The sequence below is a fragment of the Rousettus aegyptiacus genome, unplaced genomic scaffold (genome assembly GCF_014176215.1).
Source record: "Rousettus aegyptiacus isolate mRouAeg1 unplaced genomic scaffold, mRouAeg1.p scaffold_m13_p_15, whole genome shotgun sequence".
NCBI lineage: Eukaryota > Metazoa > Chordata > Mammalia > Chiroptera > Pteropodidae > Rousettus > Rousettus aegyptiacus.
The window spans coordinates 9,815,655-9,839,280 of NW_023416290.1; the positions used below are offsets into that span (position 1 = coordinate 9,815,655).

At 36.9% G+C, this 23,626-nt stretch overlaps 1 protein-coding gene across 1 annotated transcript in view; it reads right to left on the bottom strand.

Annotated features, from left to right (window-relative positions):
* PREX2 (phosphatidylinositol-3,4,5-trisphosphate dependent Rac exchange factor 2) overlaps positions 1 to 23,626 on the bottom strand; it is a 221,736-nt gene that overhangs the window by 138,807 nt on the left and 59,303 nt on the right. The window contains exons 5-8 of the mRNA XM_016152975.2: positions 17,848 to 17,949; positions 14,563 to 14,724; positions 6,115 to 6,248; positions 1,029 to 1,132 (exon numbers count right to left, since the gene is read on the bottom strand). Of these exons, the coding sequence (XP_016008461.2) occupies positions 1,029 to 1,132; positions 6,115 to 6,248; positions 14,563 to 14,724; positions 17,848 to 17,949 (502 nt within the window). The remainder of the gene's footprint in view (positions 1 to 1,028; positions 1,133 to 6,114; positions 6,249 to 14,562; positions 14,725 to 17,847; positions 17,950 to 23,626) is intronic.

A 23,626-nucleotide genomic window follows, 5' to 3' on the forward strand; every position in this document is an offset into this window, starting at 1 on the left:
ATACAAAGTAGCAGAACCTCATAATTCATGTCAGATAAGTGTCAAGGGAAACATTAAGGAAGTAAAAATTATTAATTCATAATTATACTACAATCCCTCCATAATCCCTATAAAAACAGTCAACTGAGACACTATAATAAATTGATGGGAAAAAAATTAAATTGAACACATCCACACACCCTCCTCCCCTACATTATCACATTACGAGGCCAGTATTACAAGTAAATTAGTTTGTAAGACAGAATACAAATTATCTGGTGCTAATTTTCGAATGGATTTCCAAGCCTATACTATGAAAATTACCATAAAAATTAATTCTAGGAAATTCAATAGTTTTTCTACTTAGCTCTTAAGCTGAATTTTTTTTTATAGCATCATGATCAAACTAAAATCCTCAGAAAGAATCTTCAAAGAAAAATTATGTTAGAATTTACTGAAATGACAGTTAGATCTAGAGAATGGCAGAATGGAAATCTGGCCACAAACTCAATGGCTACCATCTTTCTTAAACACAGGAAGGAATGAATAACATTGATATATTAAAATAAATGTGCAAATTTTTACATTTCTACATGTCATATCATCAATGAAATAATTCTCTTTCTATGCTGAGATATAACTATAATATAATCCAAGTTATTAAACATTACAAATAAAAGTATAATCATATTTAATTTCCTAAAGATTTGAGATAGCTACATATTGGCTAAAAGCTTAGTCTCATTTCAAATGCAATCATTTCTTCTGCAGGTTTTGAGCTACATCAATGTAATCAGTTGTCTAATGGAGTCTCTTACTTAGAAAAGAAAAAGTATTTTACTTATACCTGCAGTGTACAAAAAGATTCAGTATTTCTATAACATACTCAAATAGTCCTCCTCTCCCTTATTTCACCTTTCTCCTGACTGCTCTACCTAACAAAGTATCTCTAAACTCTAATGCAGTGCACATGAATTATTCAAGTGAGAAGTACGTCTTATGAGGGAGTTTACCACCGGCACTTTAGTTTAAATCTCCGAATCACTTACCTGTTCCATCATCCACATTCTCCACTTCCATCACCTCTGTATTGATCCGGCCACGAAAAAGGTACCGATGTCCATCTGTAGATGCCTTGCTGTTCTTCAATCGTCTTATAGTGGAGTGAAATCACAAAAGTATTAGTCCACTCAACACAAAATAATGTCGAAGCAATATAATTTAAGCAAATCTTTGAAAAGGAGATACCGATTCCATCACCGATATCGAATGTTAGGTTCCTGGTGTTTACTTGTGTCCTCCCATTCATAACAGCACTGGTTGCTTCATAAGATGTGACTTATACACGGGCTTTTAAAGTAAACTGAAGCTCTGGGCCGAGCACATGATACAGGTAGGAAGGTAAATATGTGCTTTCGCTCAATATAGGACCTCAAAGGTGTCCAGTCAAACTCTGAGAGGTACTTACAGTTGCTTAAAATTCCATTTGATTTCTTTTGCCCTCATTTCTCATTTTTCAGTAACTAGCTGGTAATTCCCATTTTGCTTCAAGCTCTGGTAAAATTCAGTTAGTACTTACAACCCGTCTCCAGAGAAACTGACTGTGCTGAAATTATTTTTCCTACATGATATGATAACTGTATACTTGTTGAATAAGTCTCTTAATACATTTATAATCCTTTGTAAGGTCTTTTTTTAAACAGTTCCAAAATATTCCAAAACTTTAGTTATAGTATGTCTAATACTGACCTTTAATCTTTTTAAAAGTTTGTAACAGAGTAAAAACATCCAGATTTACAGATGAACATTTGCAATAATAAAGTAGGTAGTCATGTATGTTTGTAGATGAGTCACTGAACATTCAGGAGAGATCGTTTTAAAAAACTGGGCATTTTAAATTAAATTAAAAAGGGAAGATTCTAAGGAATGATTCAGGAGGATTAAGGAATACCTATTCATTTAAGAGATTGCAATTGTCCTCAGCTGTTCACTGGTACAAGTCTAGCTAACAATTTATTATGCCGAAATAATTATTAATGTATTGTGTAATACAGACACACCTAGCAAAGGCTAAGATGTAAAGGCACAGCACCTCCGGTGCTCCCTCTGACTCCTCCTTTCCTTTGCAGTGAGATGCCTGCCCTGGAAGCAGGAGCAGGACAGGGCGGTGCGGGGAGGTGTCACAAGGTGCCGTCACACGCCCCGAGTTCCTTCTTTGGAATGGAAAAGAGTGCAAATTCCTGGTTATCTGTCTAAACCCTCGTGAAAACTTTATGGTCCTTCATCGTTATTAAAGAAAACTATCTAAATTGATTAATTCATCAGATTGAGGGGCTCTGGCCCCAGGCCTTCATGACCCCCACACTCCCATGCTCATTTTCGAAAGCAGCCTCTAATTGTTCCTTACTCATAGGCTTAAATAAATGCTATAAATGAGGGATTCAGGCTGGGTAACTATAAAAGTTAGCGTCAGTGGAGGCCGAAGATAAAGAAAGACTGCAGAGCAGACTACCATGCAGGTAACTGCACACTCTCTCAGGTAGGAAATCGTATCATGGTGTCTTGCAAAAAAGAAATTTCTTATAAGTTGATACATCATACTTAAAAGCTTAATACTCTTGATAACAGTTTTAGTCACAGGCCAATAATCATGGCATGGAATCAATCTATCATTGGATCCTATTTTTCAGTGTATTAATGTTCTTTGTGATCCTGCTGTGAACTCTATACAGGCTTACTATATTTCTCTTGACCTGCAGATAATAACATTCAATATGAAATTCTAGTAACTGTCCGATCAATATGGTAACACTTAACTCAAATAGAGAGATCTTTGGTCTCTTCAGAAATGGCTCTATTGATGAAAAGCTTATAGTTTGAAAATCATTTTACTCTGTATTGTAGTATTGGGTATTCCCATATCTTGAGACTATGATTTCCCACCTAATTATATATGTTTTAATGGTCACCAGGATACATGTACAGGAAATGTTCACAGTAACAGAAAAATTGGAAACAATCCCAAAGCCCACTGATAGGAGAATAATTACATTGTTATTAATTAAATTGTGATATATTCAACCAATGGAATGCTATCCAGCAGTTAAGATGAACAAACTATTGCTAAACACATGGACATATAGTTTAGAAAGCATATTACATATAAGTTGCAGATGACTAAATACACTGACATTATATATATATTAAATACTACATAATACACTATTTTTTTAAGTACTAGTTTCTCCTAAGATTAATAGCATTAGAATATGGAGAGCTGGGATGCCTAATTAGCACTCTTCCCTTTAATGGATATAATTCTAAAATAAAAATAAATTCATCAGGTCCCTGGTTCTTGTAATTACAGCCTTATGCAAGTTTGGAAAGGCTCCATTTTCCTCATGGTTTCTGAAGGATCATTAGGGCTTAGCCAGGACACAGTAAAGGAAGTGAAGTATTCTAAAATGAAGGAAACAGACGGTGGATTCGCACTGCTGCCATTCGGGAAGGGACGGGCATGCAGATTTATTTAGTGATTTACATTTCTAATCAGTACTTACTCTGTCCATGTTATACATACACGAGGAATATCTGCTAAACCCACAAGGTTTTAATTTTCTTAAACTTTTCTTATGGTTTAAGTTATTTAAATATTGAGGCCATGTGACCATAAATGATATCATCGTTTGTACACTCTTCAGTTTGCAAGTTTTGGACTTAAAGACAGGCATATATGCATAAATATTATATAGCTATATGAATGAGATTGGCTGTAATAAAAAAGTCTCATTCTCAAATGAAGGCCTTTAACAATGGAATGTACAGATGTCAAAGTATAATGTAAACCTGAAAATTATATAATTGTATTAACCAGTGTTAACCCAATAAACTTAATTAAAAAAAACAGTAGTAAGAAATATAAGATAGCTAAATCACCTATAAACAATAATAATAATTGCACCTAGATGGATGTGTTAATTAACTCAGTGGGGGAGAATCGTTTACAAGGTATTATGTATACCAAATCATCTTGTTGTGCTCTTTAAATATCTTAAAATTTTATTTGTCAATTATATCTCAGTAAAACTGGAAAAAAATAATTTCACCTAAACAACTTGAATTGCATTACAGTTTTTTAATGAGTTACATATAAGTAAAATTAACAGCCTCTTTTATATCCTCCTAAAGCCCATTTCTATTAATCCCAATCTTGCTACCGAATAAAAAAAATTTAGAGGAGCATACCAGAAAAACTAAACAGGTTGGTTCATTTCCACGTGTGATAAAGAGCAAGGTTTTGCAAAGCTCATTAAGAGAAAGACAATTTAATTATCTTTTGGCTCTAATCTTAACCTGTCCCCTTTCATCATGGTACATGGCACCATTTCACAGAAACTAATGTGTCCTCGATACAATTAGAAAGAGGCACATAAAGCCCGGGAAATTTCTCAATGAAGTACAACTTTACCATTTTACTTAATCGATCTGCAAAAAAATGTTCTCAAGAGTCCAGGAAAACATCTTATTAGATAAGTACCTTTGAAGAAAAAATTATATTCATGCTTTAAAACAAATATTACCCCAATAACATTAACACATAACATTATTTAAGCTAATGATGATTAAGCTATGCCGAGAACTTGCTTGGGTTTCACGCATTCTATAATTTATTTACTTATTCAACAACTATTTCTTCGGTGTGTGTTACATGGCAGGTCTGCTCCGGTCTGGGAAAGAGCAGTGAAAAAGCGGCAAGACTCTTGTTCTCACGGACCTTACAGCCTAATCTCATAAAGGCAGCAGAAAATAAGCAAAGAATGGAGGAAATACCAGCAAGCACTTTCCAGATATCGATAAAGAATGGCTGGGAGGCCACCTTGGATAGGGTGGTCAGGGAAGACATGTCCGAGGAAGTGATATTTAAATGAGATCCAAAAGGCATGAAGAATCCGACCACGCCAAACTCAGAGGGAAGAGCAAACGAGGAAGAAGAAACAGCCAGTACAACATGCAAGGAACAGAATTCTTGATTTCTTCTCCTAAAACTGCTCCTCTCCCAGTTTTCCCCCATCCACTTTTTTCCTCAATTTCAAAACCTAAGAGCTGGCCTTGGTTCCTCGCTTTCCTTCAACCTCTCACGTCTAGCCCACCAGAAAATCTTATTGATTCTGCATTAAAAACATATGAAAATCTCTTCGCATCTTTCCATCTACCCTAATCCGATCCACCAGCATCTCCTCTTTGGGCGACAGTGGTTGATTCCTAGCTGGTACCACCACATTCTCACGGCACCACATTTATGCTCTATACTTTTTACAAAAGAGAAGAAAGTGTTTTAAACAGGAAGACGTGCTCCACTAAACTAAGTACTGCTGAGAAAACACGCAAAGCCCTGAAGAGCAGAAAAGTGACCACTTAATTAAAAAACAGAAATGTCACTGGTGACTTTAACGTGAGCAGCTCAGTGGAGCAAACTGGGATGCTCACAACTGAGATTTTGGTTTTTATAACTGTTCATGTTGACAAAGTAAAGGGATGACCATAGCACAGGTGGCTCAGGTGTAATGAAGGAGAATAACGTTGCAGGTGAAGACATTGCGCGCTTTTGGGTCCAAATATTAGATCATCCACGTGAGTTGTGAACACACGAAAAATGGTAACTGAAGTAGGTTGGGGAAAAAGTGATATAAGAGCTAAAATGATCAGAGTTCATGTGTGGCAGGGAGATACGAAGTGCGCTGTGAAACGGAATAAACGGGGAAAGGACAGGAAGTCGGTCCTAAAGCAGCGAATTTCCCACGTGCTGGGATCCTCACAGGCGGAGAAGGAAGTGGCTGGGGCACAGCAGGGGGCAACGGGAAGACACACTTACCTGTCCTGCGGGGTCGGAGGGAAACAGGTCAAGCACAACAACAACAAAATTTTTCCTCCAGAAGATTCCTGGGAAAGGACTGTCATAGAATGACAGTCACATTTCAGTTAGGTTTTATAAGATGAAGAAAACCGTGATAGAACAGGCCGAGACTATGTGGAATTTTACTGGTGAAATCGTGAGCTCCTGGGGCCACAGAGGAAAAGGTTAAAACCGTAAGAAGAATAAACAATTTCTGAGGTGTTACCTGTTTATCACCTTACCTGTGTTTTCTTTTGCAATACACCAAGAGATTATCGAAAAGGAAAAACACCCGCTCTTGAATATTTCCAGAAGAAATTTTCAGTAAGACGCCGCACATTAGCATTTCAGTGCAAGTGTCAGTGATGTTGGACCCCTGAGTCGGGAAGAATGGAGATGACGTCTGATTACTCAAGAGAAACTTTCATGGCGATTCTTCTCCTTAAGAGAATACTTGTTTTTGTTTTAAGAGGCAATATATGGGCAGGATAGAAGTTCAAACAGTTCAAATATTTGTACACTGAACATAGGTCTCCTTCCCTTCCAGTCTCCTCCTGGTCTCAGATGATGCAACTACTGGCAAGAGAGTCTGTGTGTCTTTTAGCTGTTTTATATATGTATGCGTCTATGACACACATTCCCTGTGTTCTTTGGTCTGAAATTCTCCCCTTATTAAAGAACACAGGTAACACGTGCTCTTTATTCCCTTCCTCCTTCTCTTCCTTGGTAGGGAAAAAGAATTCGGTGGACACATGGAAAAGAATAAGAAATTGTCTCAATTTTTAGCAGGTTTCTCTCTCTCTCTCTCTCTCTCTCTCTCTCTCTCTCTCTCTCTCTCTCTCTCACACACACACACACACACACACACACACACACACCCTAGGACAAAGAGGATGAGAAAATGGAAGGGAAAAAACTATTTAAAGAGAGCAGCCTTCCACAGAGCTTTCACCACCATTATTAAAAGCTGGCACAGACATACGCATTCATCAAATAAACCTTCACAGAGTGTCCGCGAAGGTCATACGATTAGTGACAAAACTGATTCTTAACCATGGGAAGTCGAAAGGAGCCACAAGAAGGAGGGAGCCTGGAGCCCTGAATCATCAGCAAAGGAAATCTGCTCCCTGAGGAGACCGCCACACTGGATACTGCATGAGCGAAGCACAGAAGTCTATTTTGAGCCACTGTAAACGTTTCACTCTATTTGATTTATTAACCGAAACTGTTGTAATCCATGTGCTGAGCTGGATAAAAAGTGGAGATCTGTTAAGTGTTCTGCAAGAATACTTCAGGTTTAAATACATCTGGTCTCTTTAAATCTAGGGATACATTTCTGATTCTTTTTAAATTTAATGCATAATTTTTATTTATTTTTTTGATATTTACAACTCAGAACATTAATTTTAAATGTCATACTTCCACCATAATGATTGACACCATTTTTCTGATTAATTATAAAATTTTAAATTAAAATGATAACTCTTATGACTATAATAAGACACTTCCTCAAAGGGAAGTTAATTAAGATAGTGGTATTGTGTTAATTTGAGTATCTATAGTGCAACACATTTTAAACTTTGGATATTTCCCTTTTCCTTTCATCGTAAGGGTAGATATGTAAATGGAGGTCTGTCTAACATTTGCACATTTCAGATGCTTTGTCATGTGATAAGCAAAAACTGTCATCGAATATGAACAAAAATCTCAATTCCACTGGCAATGATTTCTTTATTTATGGTTAATACCATCTCTACCTTAGAAAAAACTAAGACATAATAGTATTAAAGTATTAAAAAAGGAAATATCACAGTGATTCTTACACAGGGACCTACACAACATTATGAAAAGTGGCTTTATTGCTTTATTGATAGTAATTTTATAGAAGATACAAAATACTTCACCTAAGACTATTTCTTATAGTAGCCCACAAAACCCAAGTCAGGAAGATAATTTGTTATATTATGAAAGGGTTACTGCAAATATTATCCTAATTTGCATATTTCTTCCTCACTTAAATGATAAAATCTACCTTTTCTATAGATAAAAAAAAAATCTTGTAGCCTTATCTTTGAAATAAATGAAGCTTATGATATTTTGAAAATTATGTGCATTTTGTTTTCATTTACCTAGAAATACCCAGATAGTTTCTGGGGATTGGGATAAAAAAGCCAAGCTACAAAATTCACAGGAGCGATTGAAACAGCTGTGGCTACAAGCATTAGGTTGCTACGAAGACTCAGAGCAATGAAGTCTATCGAAAGCAGAAGGTGACTTCAGTGAGCTAGAAAATCAAAAAGCCAGGTAGATCGTCAGAAGAGATCAAAGCCTCTACCACAGTGCTTCTCGAATTTCAGAGTTCTGGCAGGCACGTCTGATGGGCTACTTACAACTTCGCGTGGAACTGCCCTCATCGATTGAAATTGAGTTAACCTGGGATGCCTGTGGCAGTTCCCACTGCTTCCCAGTGCCCAGGGCAGAAGAGGTGGTTCTCACAGGTTACAGGGCCACCTTTACACCTGCTGCACGCTGCATCCCTATGGTATAATTTCATCATCACCGAGTGTTCATTTACATCTGCATAATGTTACTTCACCTGATTAGCACTTTATCTTCGTTTTGAACATCGATGCTAACCTTTACATCTAAATAACTTTTCTTCCCAAATACATATTTAGTCACTGAACAATTGTGTGGAATAAACACTTGGATCTCGATGAATACTAAAGTCAGGTTTTTAACGTTTCTACAACATGCCATGCAGCGTGTTGAGTACTTTCCCCTGACATTAATCTCTAGCAAGCTGCCCTCTCTAGTCTTAAAGTTTTAGAGAGAAAAAAAAAAAAAGTTTATTGAATTAAATCAGCTTTGTAAACTGTTCATGGGTCACTGTGTAGATGTCAGAGGAAGCAGATTGTACAGAGAAAAAACTGTGGCCGTGAAAAAAATACCGCCCATGAAAATAAGCAACTCTAAAAGTGTACTGATATATCACAGAGTCATAAACCAACATTTGAGAGGTAAGGTGTGAAAAAATATTATTAAAGAATAAGAGGGTTTTGCATAAATCATTAATTTTGAACGGCTCTAAAACCATGACATATAATGTAATATATATATATATATATATTTAATGCAGATTCTTTTAAATAATGTTTTTATCCATATGATTCAGAGTCCTGCTGTCTTTTAGCAATTCCTTAAATTAGAACCAAAGTAATGTACTTTTATCATCTAGATGATTTTTTTAATGCACATTTCCCTTTAGGAAGCTACATTTATTATGGAAAAGCAGAATCTGTTTGCAATGAATTACACATATAGGATTTAATACAGTAAAACCCCAGCTAGGAATTTACAAGTGTCGTTCTAATCCTGACTGCTTTTATTGGATCGGATCGGGAAAGGAAAGCTGACTGACTGACAGTTCAAGGTAAGAAGTAATCATAAATAAAGAGCCGTGACCAGTGGTGGGAGATGTACTCATCCAGCTTCTCTCTTCCTACCCCAGGCTATGCAAACCTATCTTATTATTCCTGTCGCCACCACCCCAGCAGCACAAAGGGTGAAATTCTGAGGGAACCCCGCCCTCAGAATTCTGAGTATGTGTCGTTAGACAAAGGAAACAGTACCTGTAATTTAGAAATACTGAATTTCTAACAACCACAGAGTGTTCAATTTTAATAACGAAGAAGTGAAAAATCTCACATGGTGCATTTGGGAACCATACACCAGAACAGGATGCTAAAGAGGATTCAAGAACATCGAAGTAGCAGAATAATGAAACAAATACTGTCATCGAAACGGACACAGGTCTGAATCTATCATTAACCAAAAGAGCCAAGAGTATCCAAAAGTAGCGAGAAGCCACTAACAATTAACACGTAACTACAATGTAATTATGTCTACCTTTAATTACCATTCAACCCACTATGTGTCACAATCTTAGATGCTGGCGCCCCAGAGCTTGAGACGTGACCCCTGCTCCCAAGAAACACATACACTAGTGGAAGAATGAGATATGTGAACAAAGAATTAAATTCAGTGCAATAATAGAACTTTAATAAAGTGAGAGTTGCCATGAGTTAACAGTGACGTATATCGGAGATGGCCGCATTTATAATTATATATGCTTAAAATTAATTACACGGCTCATTCCATGTTGTGGTTTCAGGTTTAAATCATTCTCCAGTGATTAACTTTCTTTGTCAAACTGATGAAGTACACCATGTAAATATGGTTAAGAGATCAGTCTGAGTGGATGGAACCCACAGTGACTTCATAAAGACTGGGGCCCGAGCTGCCCGTTTCGGTGACGTTCACCAACAGCTCTGTTTCTGGCGTGTGCCTCATTTTACAAGAGCAGCAAGAAAATAATAAGAATTCAGAATCTAATTTGTTAACTTGAATAATATTTGCACCTATATTTTGAAATATATAATCACTGCCAATTATATGGTCAGGATACATGAAAAAATTATTAAATTTCAAACCATCATGACAGCATTTAATGTGAAATCATGATGAAATTCATGAGTAGACACTTGTTACGTGCCAAAGTATGGTTTCAGAAAATGACAATAGCCAGAAAAGGCAATCAGAAGCATGTGTATCATTATGGCTTCTTTTCTGTTCTCCAACATTTTTTCAAACATTAAAATCATGGCTTATGAAAAACTGCAGTAATAGAACCAATCTCCTCTCAACAAACTCAAGAAAAATAATGTTGCTAAATCATATCTGAACTAATTGAAAGGGTAAATCTTTTTTTGTGTTAACAAGGTATCTCAATCTAAGTTCCATAGGGTTCATTACTGATTCTTTGCAGCTATGAGGTGGTAGAAATCCTTGTAATAGGTAACTATCCACTGATCATCTGACCCCATTATCAGCAATCACCAGGGTCTCTCTCATTCATCTTCTCAACTGAATGTCGAATGTCGAATTCAGAAAAAACACAAACTGGCTACAGAGAGGAAACCACAATCTCGAGAAAGATGACACGAGGCCTTGCAACTTCCCCACTCACATGCGATGCATCCACAAAGATCGGACAGAGCTGGACTCGTTCACAGTGGAGGAAGAGAACCGACCAGAAGGACAAGGAGATGGAGTGTTTCATAAGAGCACAGTTTCGACACCAAAGGAGTCTCTCGAGAAAATTAATGAATAATTTAAACATTCTTTCAAAAAAAAAAAATCTTTTAAAAATACTATGAAAGTCAAACGTGAAATGAAGAATATCACATTGTTTTATGATACAATTTTGTTATAAAACGTACGCCCTCTCCAAAAAAAGCCTCAGCATCTGATTCACTCACTCTTTTTGAGATTCAAATTATTAACTGAAAGTATAACATAAATTCTGTTACAGATTAGATAAAACAAACTAATAATATAAATTTTCATTTTACCTGGATAATGTCCCAATCGAACTCTCCCCCACTCCCACTTATTATGAAATTCTGGTCCCTCTTTTAAGTGGATTCACGTTCAATGGTCTTTTCCTTAAATAATGAGGGTTATCCATAAATCACCTCAAGGTAGTAGAGAAATTGTATCTGCCAGATCACCTTGCACAAAAAGAAACAGGTCTCACCGTAACCTCTGCAAGACTCACACTCATGACATAACAAGAGAACATGACTTGAAGTCAACACACTGTCAGATACAGATTTCATCAAATGGCAAGCAGCAAACAAACTCCAAAAGCAACAAGGAGTGATTTTTAAATGGTCTCGTAGCATTGTATTTCTCCACATAAAAAGATAATCAGGAAGTGTCAAATTTCTATTGTGTCCTTTTACTTCCTAAAATACAATATTGTCTTGATTTTATCCCAATACCTTTATACATTAATAATTCCCCCTCTTATCTTTTAGTGTGGTTTTCCCCCCTGATTTAAGAGCTCAATCCCAAACAGGCCTATCGAGGACATGAAGCTGAATTACTAAGTGACATGTTTATTGATACTCTCTTGTCAAAATCTTTCAGTATGACTCCAAAGATAACCAACCAGAAAACAGACCAAATGGTCCTTCTACGAAATGAATCAATGACTGATTAAACAGCTAATAAACTTCATTCCCAAGCACATTGATTGTTGCTGTATAATTACCTTCAGCAGAATATCCTGTGGAATGTTCAAAATGTTGGAAAAGATATATGACTGAGATACAATAAATTATATTAATAAAAGGCAGAATTTCAAATATGAGCAATTAAAACAAACTATAGATCTCCTGTGGAGGCAGTTACTATGTAAGTGCTGACAAAGAACTAATTTGTATAACGGGCAAGTTGCCGGAGAGATTTCACTGTAAAACCTTCACTTGGTAGCTGGGAAAATAAGACCCCAGCTAATTAAGGGACTTATTTGAAATAAAAATCAGCCTATAGTGAAAATGATACAGCTCCATGGTGCATGCGACTCAGATGCCATTCAGGGTAAGGTCAGAGGCAGAAGCAGGAGTGTCATGTCTGAGGCGGAGCTCACAGGTCTGCAGGAGCCAGATGGGGAGCTGCTTTCTGTACTGTCCCACGGCCCCTAACCCCAAAAACTCTGTAAGGAGCTCTGCTCAGTAACGGGTCAGGCCATCTGACATCTGTCTGTGGCCCTGTCCTAACCTCAGGAAAGCCACTCAAAACATACACAGAGCTGTCTGTAAACTAAGCCACAGCCCCTGTTCGCACTTCAAAGAAAGCTCTTTAACCGTGCCTGCCTACTCCCAGGGCGGGACCTCATCCTGGACGATGAGTCCTTCTGTCTTGTGTACCTTGAGGGTCCTACCCGGTAGCAGCTTCTCCTCAACTTCCCGGAAGGGACCAGGTCTGCGTATCCGACAGTTTTCCGCCTGCTCTCTAAGGCAGTGGACGGAGACGGAGAATCAGGTTTTTATCACAAGCTGTCAGTCCCTCCACACTACAGTCCCGCAAAGCCCCAGACTCCCAAATCACTGTATGGCTGTGTCTTACACAATCATTTTCAAATCTCAAGTAAAATTTGTGTTGCCACTCTTTTGGGGGGCCTGACATTTATATCATCTCCTGCTGGACCTGGAGTCGCATCTGATTTCTCTCAACCAGTTTCCTCTGTCTCAATGCTCCATTTTTCTCCTGCACTCCAAGTGCAGCAAGGCTGGTGAGGTGGAGGTACCACCGCCACGGTTACATGTGACACAGAGATGGCCCGCATGTATTCTTCCCTGGAGTAACTGGCAGGCATAGCACAAGAAATATCAGTACTCTTTAAATAATCACTCATTTCTGCAGTAGACTCAATTTTTAGGATTTACGCATGGAGGAAACAAAATTAGGATAGATCTCATCTTCCTAAAATAGCAGAGAGGTCAGTTTTTTGTTTTGGTAAAAAGCCTGGCAGATGTCACTGACAAGCTCTGCAATTTAAAACAAGTTTGGTCTTTCTTTCGATGCATGAGTGACAACGGAACAGGAAAAACAAACTTTAGTCCATTTTTCTCATCCCAGCAGGATGACTGTCCCCCAGGAAAAAAATGAACGTCATGAATCAGCTGTAAAACACACAACCATTTTAACTGATTGAAATAAGTAGCATTCATGCTGAATGGGAGGGCACCCTGGATGCTTGAAATGGAAGAATATAAATGAGGAGGAAGCTAAGTCAGATTCCAGTTAGCATTAAAAACAAAACAAACAAACAAACAAACAAAACAAAGAAACAACCACAATAACAACAAAACATGGGGAAGAACGGATAAAAAAAAATTAATAAATTCCCGAGGTCAATGTTTGTGGTTTCTTTGTAAATCTGAGCGATATAATTTTAGATCTAAATAGAAACCAATATATCGAAGATAAGAAACAAATCAGTCAATTATAAAGCTCTGAAGACAAAAACTATCCTCTTCAATTTGTATGCTATAATATTTGGTTAGAAACATATTAAAACTTCTTTACATTTAAAAAAAATCTCTTAATTTCTTACTTTATAATAATAAAGAAAATCCCCAGTCTAAAGCTTATGCTCATCTAAATTAAGGCAACTGAAAAATAGGAAAATTTAGTTTATTCTTTTTATAGCACTAAAGTAATATAGGGCTCCAATCCCATGAAATTACTGAGATTCAAAGTTACCATAGTTGAAAACTATTAGAGATTCTAAAGATCACTCTTTATTTGCTTTTTTGTCATTTTAAAAAAATTTTCTTTAATGAATTGTAAACCTATAAAATTTTTCATCTTGAATAGACCTTAAAAATTGCATCAGAGCCAGTTCATTCTTTTTAGAAATGAAGAAATTCACATTTAGAGAGCGTAAATGGGCTTACAATGAAACTGATCATCAAACACCTAATTCAGAGTCTGAAAATAATAATATCGCAGCACACACATGGAACCTTCCTCCCTGTCTTCACTCTCTCCATAATTCAGGCTATGTACCTATTGACCAAAACTAAGACAGGTAAAAGGATAACCATAATATACACGTGCTGAAATATCAAAGCCTATTAACACATGCAATGTTGACTTGCTCTCTCCCAAAGCTTGAAATTAAGTCAGTTCACTGCCACTTTAAAGATACTTAAAATGGTTATAGCCCCCTAGCATTATCTAAGAAAATAAGCACTCCGGGCTCCATCCAATATCAATAATTCTACACATAGCGTGAGAGATAACAGAACTATCTTAAGCTCAATTGTTGAATGTACCTCCCAGCCTTCGATGTGAGACTGCCATTCCTCCAACACTTCCAACTTCTCCATCTGTCTCTTGGCCTCGTTTATGTTGGAGCAGACAGCCTTCATGGCTTGGAGGGCTTCCATCACTGCTGCGTAGTCACTGTGTTTCCTAGGAGTCCGCTTCAGTAACTCCTGTTTATACACAAAAAAACAAATTGCCCTTTGATCTCCAGCTCGCTGGTACAGCAGGTTCAGGCTGACCAGGAAACGAAAACTGCAAAGACCATGAGCGCCACTTTCAGAAGTGACATCACCAACTCCACGAAGATTAGGGTCAAAAACAAAAGGTTGAGTCAATGAATAAGCGTTGCCCTGGTATATATTTTGCAGTCCCTTTAATTTTTTCCCACAAAACTATTTTGTTATGAAAAACTAAATTAGAGTTCTCTCTTCAAATTGTCGAATATCTTACCTGCAGCATGTAATTTTTTACAAGTTTGACTTTTGCTCCAACAGAAGTCCATCTTGATACGTTAATTTTATTTTCCTAGTCTTTAGCAGAATAGTAAATCTTTAAGTGAATATGTCCCATAATTTCAAAAGTAATTTTAAATGCCTTGTTTTCTAATAATCTTTCAAGAAATTGTAAAAACATGTCATAAATAAAGCAGAACTTATAAATAACACCTTATTTGCTAGCAAAATAAATAATTTAGAAATTCCATAATACTCCATCAATAAAAGAACAATTTCTGCTGCTTTTGCCAATAACTCGGGTTCGTTCTCTGCAACGAATGAACTGTCATACTCCTCTCAATAGATTTCCTTTCATTTTTGTTTTTATAGATTTTTTTTTGGCTTTTTATACTTTTTTCCATTCAGGGTATCAGAACAAGAGTAATCTTTAATCTTTAAATATATTAAAAGGTCTTGTTAGTTGTTTAGAAGCACAAAATTAAACATCTTCACCCACTGTCTAGACAGTTGTGACCACATTGCTTTTTAATTAGTCATTTGTTTTCTTACTACAGTTGCCATCATCATGTAACTAACACAATTACAGAAATCCCGAGGCAAGTCTTTAAAAGAATTTTCTTAATCCTTAACATACAGTGGTAAAATATGCAGTTGTTATACTCCCTGAGGTCTGTGATTGCTGAAAAATTCTGCCATAAACTTTGACCCTACGTTTGATACGTTCACACTCTATTCCGCAAAGTGATGCCCCCCCCCAAAAAAAAAATATCACTCCCAAGACAAGGTTTAACATTATGCTGGATCACAAATCCATAAATGAGGTATGCAGGCTTGTCCAGAAATTCTAACGTGTAGAAATATTTGTAAATTATGTAAAAGACTCAAGTCAGTCTGCAGGCTATGATTTGGGGCCCAAGGGGTGACTGAGGGTGAAGTCGAGACATAAATTTAGATAATGTGAAATAATGAGAGAAACAACAAGTAATCATCTTCTCTAGGTTGCTTGCTATGAACCCTGCGCTCACTGGTCAACCCAATAATTTTAAGTTCCACAAATAAGACCAACGTACCTTTTCTTAACACATAGCCTAATCCCCTAATGTTTTTCTCTGAGTATATAAAACCATCCAAAATCAGAGAACATCAGCACAATTTTTCAGCTGATAGTACAACAAAGAAAAATATCAAAACTAACATATTTATTACATGATCAAGCAGTCTTTTCATGTTTATTTGTCAAGATAATCTTCTAAGAAAAGGAAAAGATGAAGGTGCTCTGAATTAACCTCTTTCTTCCTAAGCAAGGACTTATCTATTGATTCTCTTTTGAGGGGTCAGCTCAAACACCTGAGGTCATTCTTATCCAGAAAGGAGTGATTGAGGACCACCATTTTCTGAATCTTAAAACAAAGAAATCACTGAGACTCTGAAATCAGGGCCAGGAATTAGCTGCCGTGATGAGTACACATGAAAATCTGAGTCAACAAGTCAGAAGTCTGAAGGGACTCTCAAAAAGACGGGAGCCACATTCGTACGAATTCTCCCAACCTACTGAGGACGTGCCAAAGCTCTGCAGAACTGGGAGCCGCTGTGCTACCCTCTCTCTGTGGCTTAACCAAACGACTTTGACTTGTTTTCCAATAGGGAGAGAGACCCTTTTCAAAGAAATGTACACAGGAACCCAATTTATGCAACTGACTTAAGTTGTAGTAAAAAGTATATTTTTAGTTCAAATTCATAACATTCATTTCTCAAAAAGTAAACCAATAACATGTTAATACGCCTATAGAATTTCTGAGTAGTTTTCTAAATTTAGATGCCAAGTAGTAATTAATATATTAAAATAAATCAGATTCAAATATATAAATAATGGCTAACCATTATGAAGTACATACTATGCTAAATTATTTATATAAAATGGTTCCATTAAGTGATTACACAATAATTTTTGTACATGCATATATATGTATACGCACAGATTGACATATACATATATGTACACATTCTCATAGGTATATGCTATAATTTCATCATCATCATCATCGTAATCATGGCCACCGCCACCACCACCATCACCATCATCATCCTTTCTGATTCACAAGGCTTTAAGAAATTGGATTATGTGCCCAGTCAGGTAGCTGCAAGCAGACTACTTAGGATGTGAACTCGAAGCTCATAGGCTCAACCACCAACCCAAACTGCCTATCCTGATGTAACAGTTCCAAAACACATCATTTCCGGAATTGCTATTTTCATGTATTCATAGACCTTTGTAATAATTCGTATTTCACAATATGTTTTCCATAATGAAAATTTTGCTTGTTTTAATGAGGCGATGGACCTACGATCTTTAAGAAGCACTTCCTGTCTTCCACAGGCAGTGTGCTCTTAGCACTGCTACTCCACAGGCTATTATTTTTTGTCCCATGCGACCCACACCATTCCCTGTGCTAATGACTTAAAAACTAGGCTCTGAAACTATGTAACTTTGACCTTAACTTCATTAGCATCGAGAAGTCGCCAATGTCAGGGGAAATAAAAAAAAATCTACCAACAGAGAGAATCTATTAAGATAAAGAACCCTGTAGATGAAGTGCTATATAATCTGGTCATAAAGTGCTATGTAATCTGGTCATAATGTATTTAATAGGATCTACCTACTGTTTCCTACTCCATATATAAATTAGTGACAAAGCAGCCATTCCCCTACCAATAACTACAATCTGCTCTTTCTTTAGAATGTCAGATTATTTTGAAAAAAAATCCTTTTAAAAAAGACCATCAGCAAAACATGCAGATACAAGGAAAATGTTGCCACAAAGTAAACATATAAACTACCTTCAGGAGAAGGGGGTACTTGCATATTCTTTGTATCGGGGTTACTAAATATCCTTCCAGGGGAACATCTGTGTTCTTTCGTCCTCCAAGTAGCATGCAGTTCTGGAGAGGAAATAAACATAATTAATCATATTTTTAAACTTGAAGTTGTAAAGCTTTCTTCTGTCATAAAATTTTCTACTGAAAAGTTGTGAAAGCATGTCTCCATATAGCTCCTTTCTCTGAGAAGACCACATTCAGTCACAACTAACATTTACAGGAGAGAAAGAAAAATACTTTTGCCTTTCATATTAGTTCCAGAAACCAAAATATGTTTTGAACTTATATCTTGAAAACTAACTCACATAGATTCTCCTGAATATGAACGCCAAAGAAAAAGATAGAAATAGAGATAGGGATGAAGGAATGAACGGATGGATAGGTGGGTGGATGAATGGGTGGAGAGTAGATAAATGGATGAATAGATAACAGACAGACAGATGGACAGACAGACACAGAGACCAACCCTGCTTATGAAGTGAGGAAGTGTTGTTTTGCAGAGCAACAGGGCTGAGACAGCTGGGTTCCGTCCATGCTCTGCCACTGACTAGTGACGCAACTTGGACTAACTTCAGGATTCTAGTTTTCCTCTCTGTAAAATTGACATGTTTGCCCGAGTGATCTCTGAGTCACTCCTGGCTATAATACCTCTCACCACTGATACCGGCCAGCCAGTGTCAGAGAAAGAGGTCAGATACCTCCACAGAAGTAAGATAAATGGAGAAAAATCAAAATCAGCAATCTGAGATGAAATATAAGCTTCCATTTACCAGAAAGTGGAGGTCAAGAGAAAACCAACTGTGATAAAAGAACCCTTGATCCTCTTGGCATCTAGTCTTTGTTTTGTGGTTTAAGCATCAGTGCAAATAAACAAACAAACAAACATTGGGAATTGAGGCCAAGACCTGTTTCTGCAGCGCCTATCAGAGCGACTGGCATAGAGCAAACAGTCAAACATTTAATGAAGGGAGAAAAGGGCCCCTCAAACATCATACTGACAACGTAGTAACTTTCCCACTACTAGTTAAAAATATTGTCCTATGTCCATGGAGAGCTGAGACCAAGTGCTGAGCAGGAAATGACACAAGAGGAAGGGCGACAGTAGCGGAACGACCCCCACTGTCCTGAGCAGCTCAGCTTCGGCTCCAGTTTGTGTATCTAAGTCAGCAAAACCAACACCCGGCCTTCAGCTTCCCCCAGACTCCACAAAAGACGGAGCGGCAGATGCGTGCTGTGGTTCAGCAGGCTTTGGGAGGGTCCGGACCCTATCGCCATCGGGTTATCGAAATACTCTTTCCAAGTCAGTACGGTATTCCCCACAGGAATCCAAGGAAACATCACTATCTACGTGTCATCGTAGTTCCAGTGACATTTCTGTGTCCCTATATAATTGTGGCCACCCCATTACCTGCCTGTGAGCTGATGTGCCCTAAGGAGCTCATGACTGTCTGACTCATGACTTTGATTTTCTTGTCTGTTAGTACTATATAGATTATGAACTCTTCGTAAGAGCAGAGGCTGGTTGCCACTTTAGACTGGCTTAGGAGAGTCATGTCCCTCCTGTGCAGACATGAAAAATGTTTTCTAAATCAGCCCCCAGAGAGTTTACTGCTCATACAAACTCACTGAGGTGGCGGCATATCCAAGTACCCAAAGTGATCATTTCATCATCTCAAACCTGTAAACTCCGATATGTTTTTTTTCAAAGGGTCTTATTATCTCCATTTTATGGATAAGAAAAATGACACCAGAGATAAAATGAATTTTTTTAAGTTCTGCAGATAACTAGTAGCCACTTCGTGCCAGGACAAGAAGGATAAAAGCTAGGTTGCTCCTACCAGAGGATCATCTAAAAGCAAACAATCTTAACTTGTGACTTTTTCAATGTGGTTTCACACAATTGAGTTGACAAAGTAGACCAAGGCGAACACGTAGTCAGTTCTGCTGAGAACAGAGGCATTCAGTAAAACAGTGTTCTAACACTTTATAAAAAACCCTAATGTCAGTGGCGTAAGAGCTTCGGGCCCTGGCAGGGAGAAGAGAGCAGGAAATTGTCTTGATAAAAAACAAAGGATAGTGGGCAAAAATGTCAAAACAACAATTTCGGGACTCTAGAAATCAACCAAAGTCAAACAATAAATTGAGAAGTGTTTATTTATGAAAAACTGCGGAACTTCAGGTGAGACCAGTGGGAGCCTGTGGCATTCTTCTCTGAGCTTCTCCCATCCTCCCCCCACCTCAACTTCCTCTAGCCTGCCCCAACTCATCCTGCACGATCGCGCTACCCCGGTGGCTTTGGTCCTCAAATCTGCTGCCAGAGGGAACTATAGGGAGCAAAACTCCAACACCCATGGGTGTTGTCAATAAAATCAACACACTCCATAGAGAAATGGGGAATGCTCACAGTTCTGCTAGCTTGACACGGTCTTCTTGCGGAGAAGAAATGAGGGGGCCCCATAAGAGAAATTATCCGTGTCTGACTTGAAAACTGCCTGTCCTCTGAATGTGCCCCTCCCACAGACTCACACACACAGATCCATAGATAGAATGGATACAACAGATGTTTGAACACCTCAGACAAATTAGCAAGTGATTGTTAAGATAAGCAGTCACAGGAGTGGCCCCTAAAAAAAAAAAAAAGACTAAATTATAAAACAAAAAACAAAAAAAAGACTAAATTATAAAACAAAAAACACACACACAGATCCATAGATAGGATGGATACAGATGTTTGAACACCTCTGACAAATTAGCAAGTGATTGTTAAGATAAGCAGTCACAGGAGTGGCCCCTAAAAAAAAAAAAAGACTAAATTATAAAACAAAAAACTGAGCAAAGATATCAGCAGCTGCACACACAAGAGATAGAGGTTCTCAAATTAGGCCCAAGTGAGTTACTGAAAACGAAACAAAACAAATAGAGAACAAAAGCTAACCTCAGAGAAATAGACTTGATAAGTTAAAATGCATTTTGTAGTCCCTAGAGCAATTACCAAAAAAAAATAATAATAAAACCACCCTAAAATAATTTTAAAAATCAATAGAGGAAGAGAAAGAGTACATTAAAAATATTTATTTAACACAAAGATAAACAGTAAAAGAAGAGCAGAAGAACAACAACAAAAAAATGAGACATATAGAAAAATGTAATAAAACAATACATGTAAATACAACCATATCTATATTACATTAAAGCTAAATGAACTAAACACTCCAATCAAAAGGCAGAGTATGTCAGACTAGATAAAGAACTAGTTCCAACTATATGCTGTCCATCAGAGGCATGTTTTAGATTCAAAGGCATAAATTTTAAATAAAATAATGGGAAAAGATGTAACATGCAAATAGTAAGAGAACTGTGATGGCAATAATAATATCAGGCAAAATAGACTTAAGGAAAATAAATACTCCTCGGAAGAGGGACACTTTGTGATAAGTAGAAATAGAAACGCAACAATTTTAAATGCATACATATCTAACAACACAGCCCTGAAACATAAAACAAAAATTGACCTAATTGAAGGTAAAATAGACAATTTAACAATTATCCCTGGACATTTCAATATCCCTCCCTGGGATATTGACTGACAGAGCACCCAGAGGAAATGATATAGAAATATGATGACACTATTAATAAAAATGACTGCACATTTACAGAACGCTATACCCAATGGCAGTAGAATGTACTTCCTTTTTAAGCACATATGGAACATAAAGAAAAAATAATAAATTGCAGGACAGACCATGTGCTGGGTCAATAAAAATTCTCAATGAATTTAAAAGGATTTAAGTATGTGTCCTCACCAGAATGCATTTAAAGAAGAAATTAACAACAGGAAGAAATTTGGAAATTTTCAATATTGTGGAATAAAAGTTTTTACATGTTTAAACTATGAGGATTTTAAGATTTTACCCTGCATGCAAGCTAAAAAGTGAACCTGCCACAGATTTATGGATACAGGAAGAACACATGAAATTCCTAGGGCACAAATATAGTACAGTTTTGTTTTGTTTTGTTTTGTTTTGTTTTCCTCATAGCAATAGCAGTAGCCAGAGTGTGATTATTTTGGAGCCAGTTTCTCAAGCCCCAATTGCCACACGACAACACGCAGAGAGCCAGATGACACATGTACCCCAGGAGAGGAGATCTGAGATTAGGAGTATGAATCGTTCACGATGGCAGCAGAATATCTCTCTCTTTTAAGCGGTTCATGATGCAAATATTACTTTAAAATAGGCAGTCAATTCCTCAGTTCGGAAAATGTGCAGAAACAAAAGAGGCCCATGGAGAATTGCCTCCAAAGACAAACTTATAAATCATGAATCAAAGAAATTAAAAAGGAAACTAGAAATTTTTAAAAACTAAATGAAAATGAAAACCCATGCCAAAATTTATGTAATGCCACTCAAGCTGTATACAGGTGAAATGCATAGCTTTAAAAACCTATACTAAAAAATGAAAACGAGTCATAATGAAAACTCTCGACAAACTATGAATACAATGGAACTTCATCAATCTTATATAAGACATCTATTTTTAAAAAGCCTACAGCTTACATCATACTTAATGATGAAAAAGTGAATGATCAGAAACAAGGCAGGTGAGTGTGTTCTCACCACTTCTGGTCAACATTGTACGAGTTCTAGCCAGTGAAAAGTCAAGAAAAAAAAAACTACATTGAAGAGGAAAAATTGCCTTTGCACTCAGATGACACGATCCTATATGTAAAATATCCTAAAGATTCTACCAAAAATACTTCTAGAACTAATACATGAATTTAAATCACAGGATACAAGATATTGTAAGACATAAGAATATGGAAAAGTTAATTAAATTTTTATAAACTAGCAATGGACAATCTAAAATTTCAGACAATTCCAATTGCAACGGCATCAAAAAGAGTAAAAAGCTTAAGAATAAACTTAACAAAATAAGTATAACACCTGAATACAGATATCCTAAACATGACAACAAAAGCATGATTATAATGGAAAAAAATTAATAAATTGAACTTCAACAAAATTTAAGACTTTCAATTTTCAAAAGATAATATTTTTAAATGAATACACAAGCCACATTGGGAGGAAATATTTGTAAATTATATGTTTGATATAGGAGTTGTATCCAAAATGAAGTTATAGTTCAAAATAAGAGAAACATTGCAATTTAAATATGAGCAAAATATTGGGAAAAGCATTTCACCAAAAAGAATATATGATTGGCTAATAAGCACACAAAAGCATGCTGAAATTGGTCATTAGAGGTAGAACTACACATCCGCTGACATGGCCGTCATCAGAACTAACAATGCCATGTGTTGTCAAAGACGCAGAGGAACTGCTGTCTTCAGACACTGCTGGTGGACAAAGCACAGCCACTCAGGCAGTTTCTTAAAAAGCTAATCATGAAGTTACTGCGACCCAGCAATTCTACCCTTAGCATCTACCCAAGAGAATAAAAATATGTATCCGTGCAAAGACTTGCACGTGAATGTTCATAACAGCATTATTTACACTAGCCCAAACCACACATTTCCTGACTTTTCTATACTAACAAATATCTCTCCCTGAAATGACCTTTTTTACATGTAGCATTTTTAAGGTCCACCATTTTCATGGTCACTTGTTGACCCGATGTTCATAAACTGGCAAATGGATAAACATAAGATGGTATATCCATTCAGTGGAATATTATGGAGCAGTAAAAATGAGTGGAATATGGAAATCTGCTAAAATAAGGA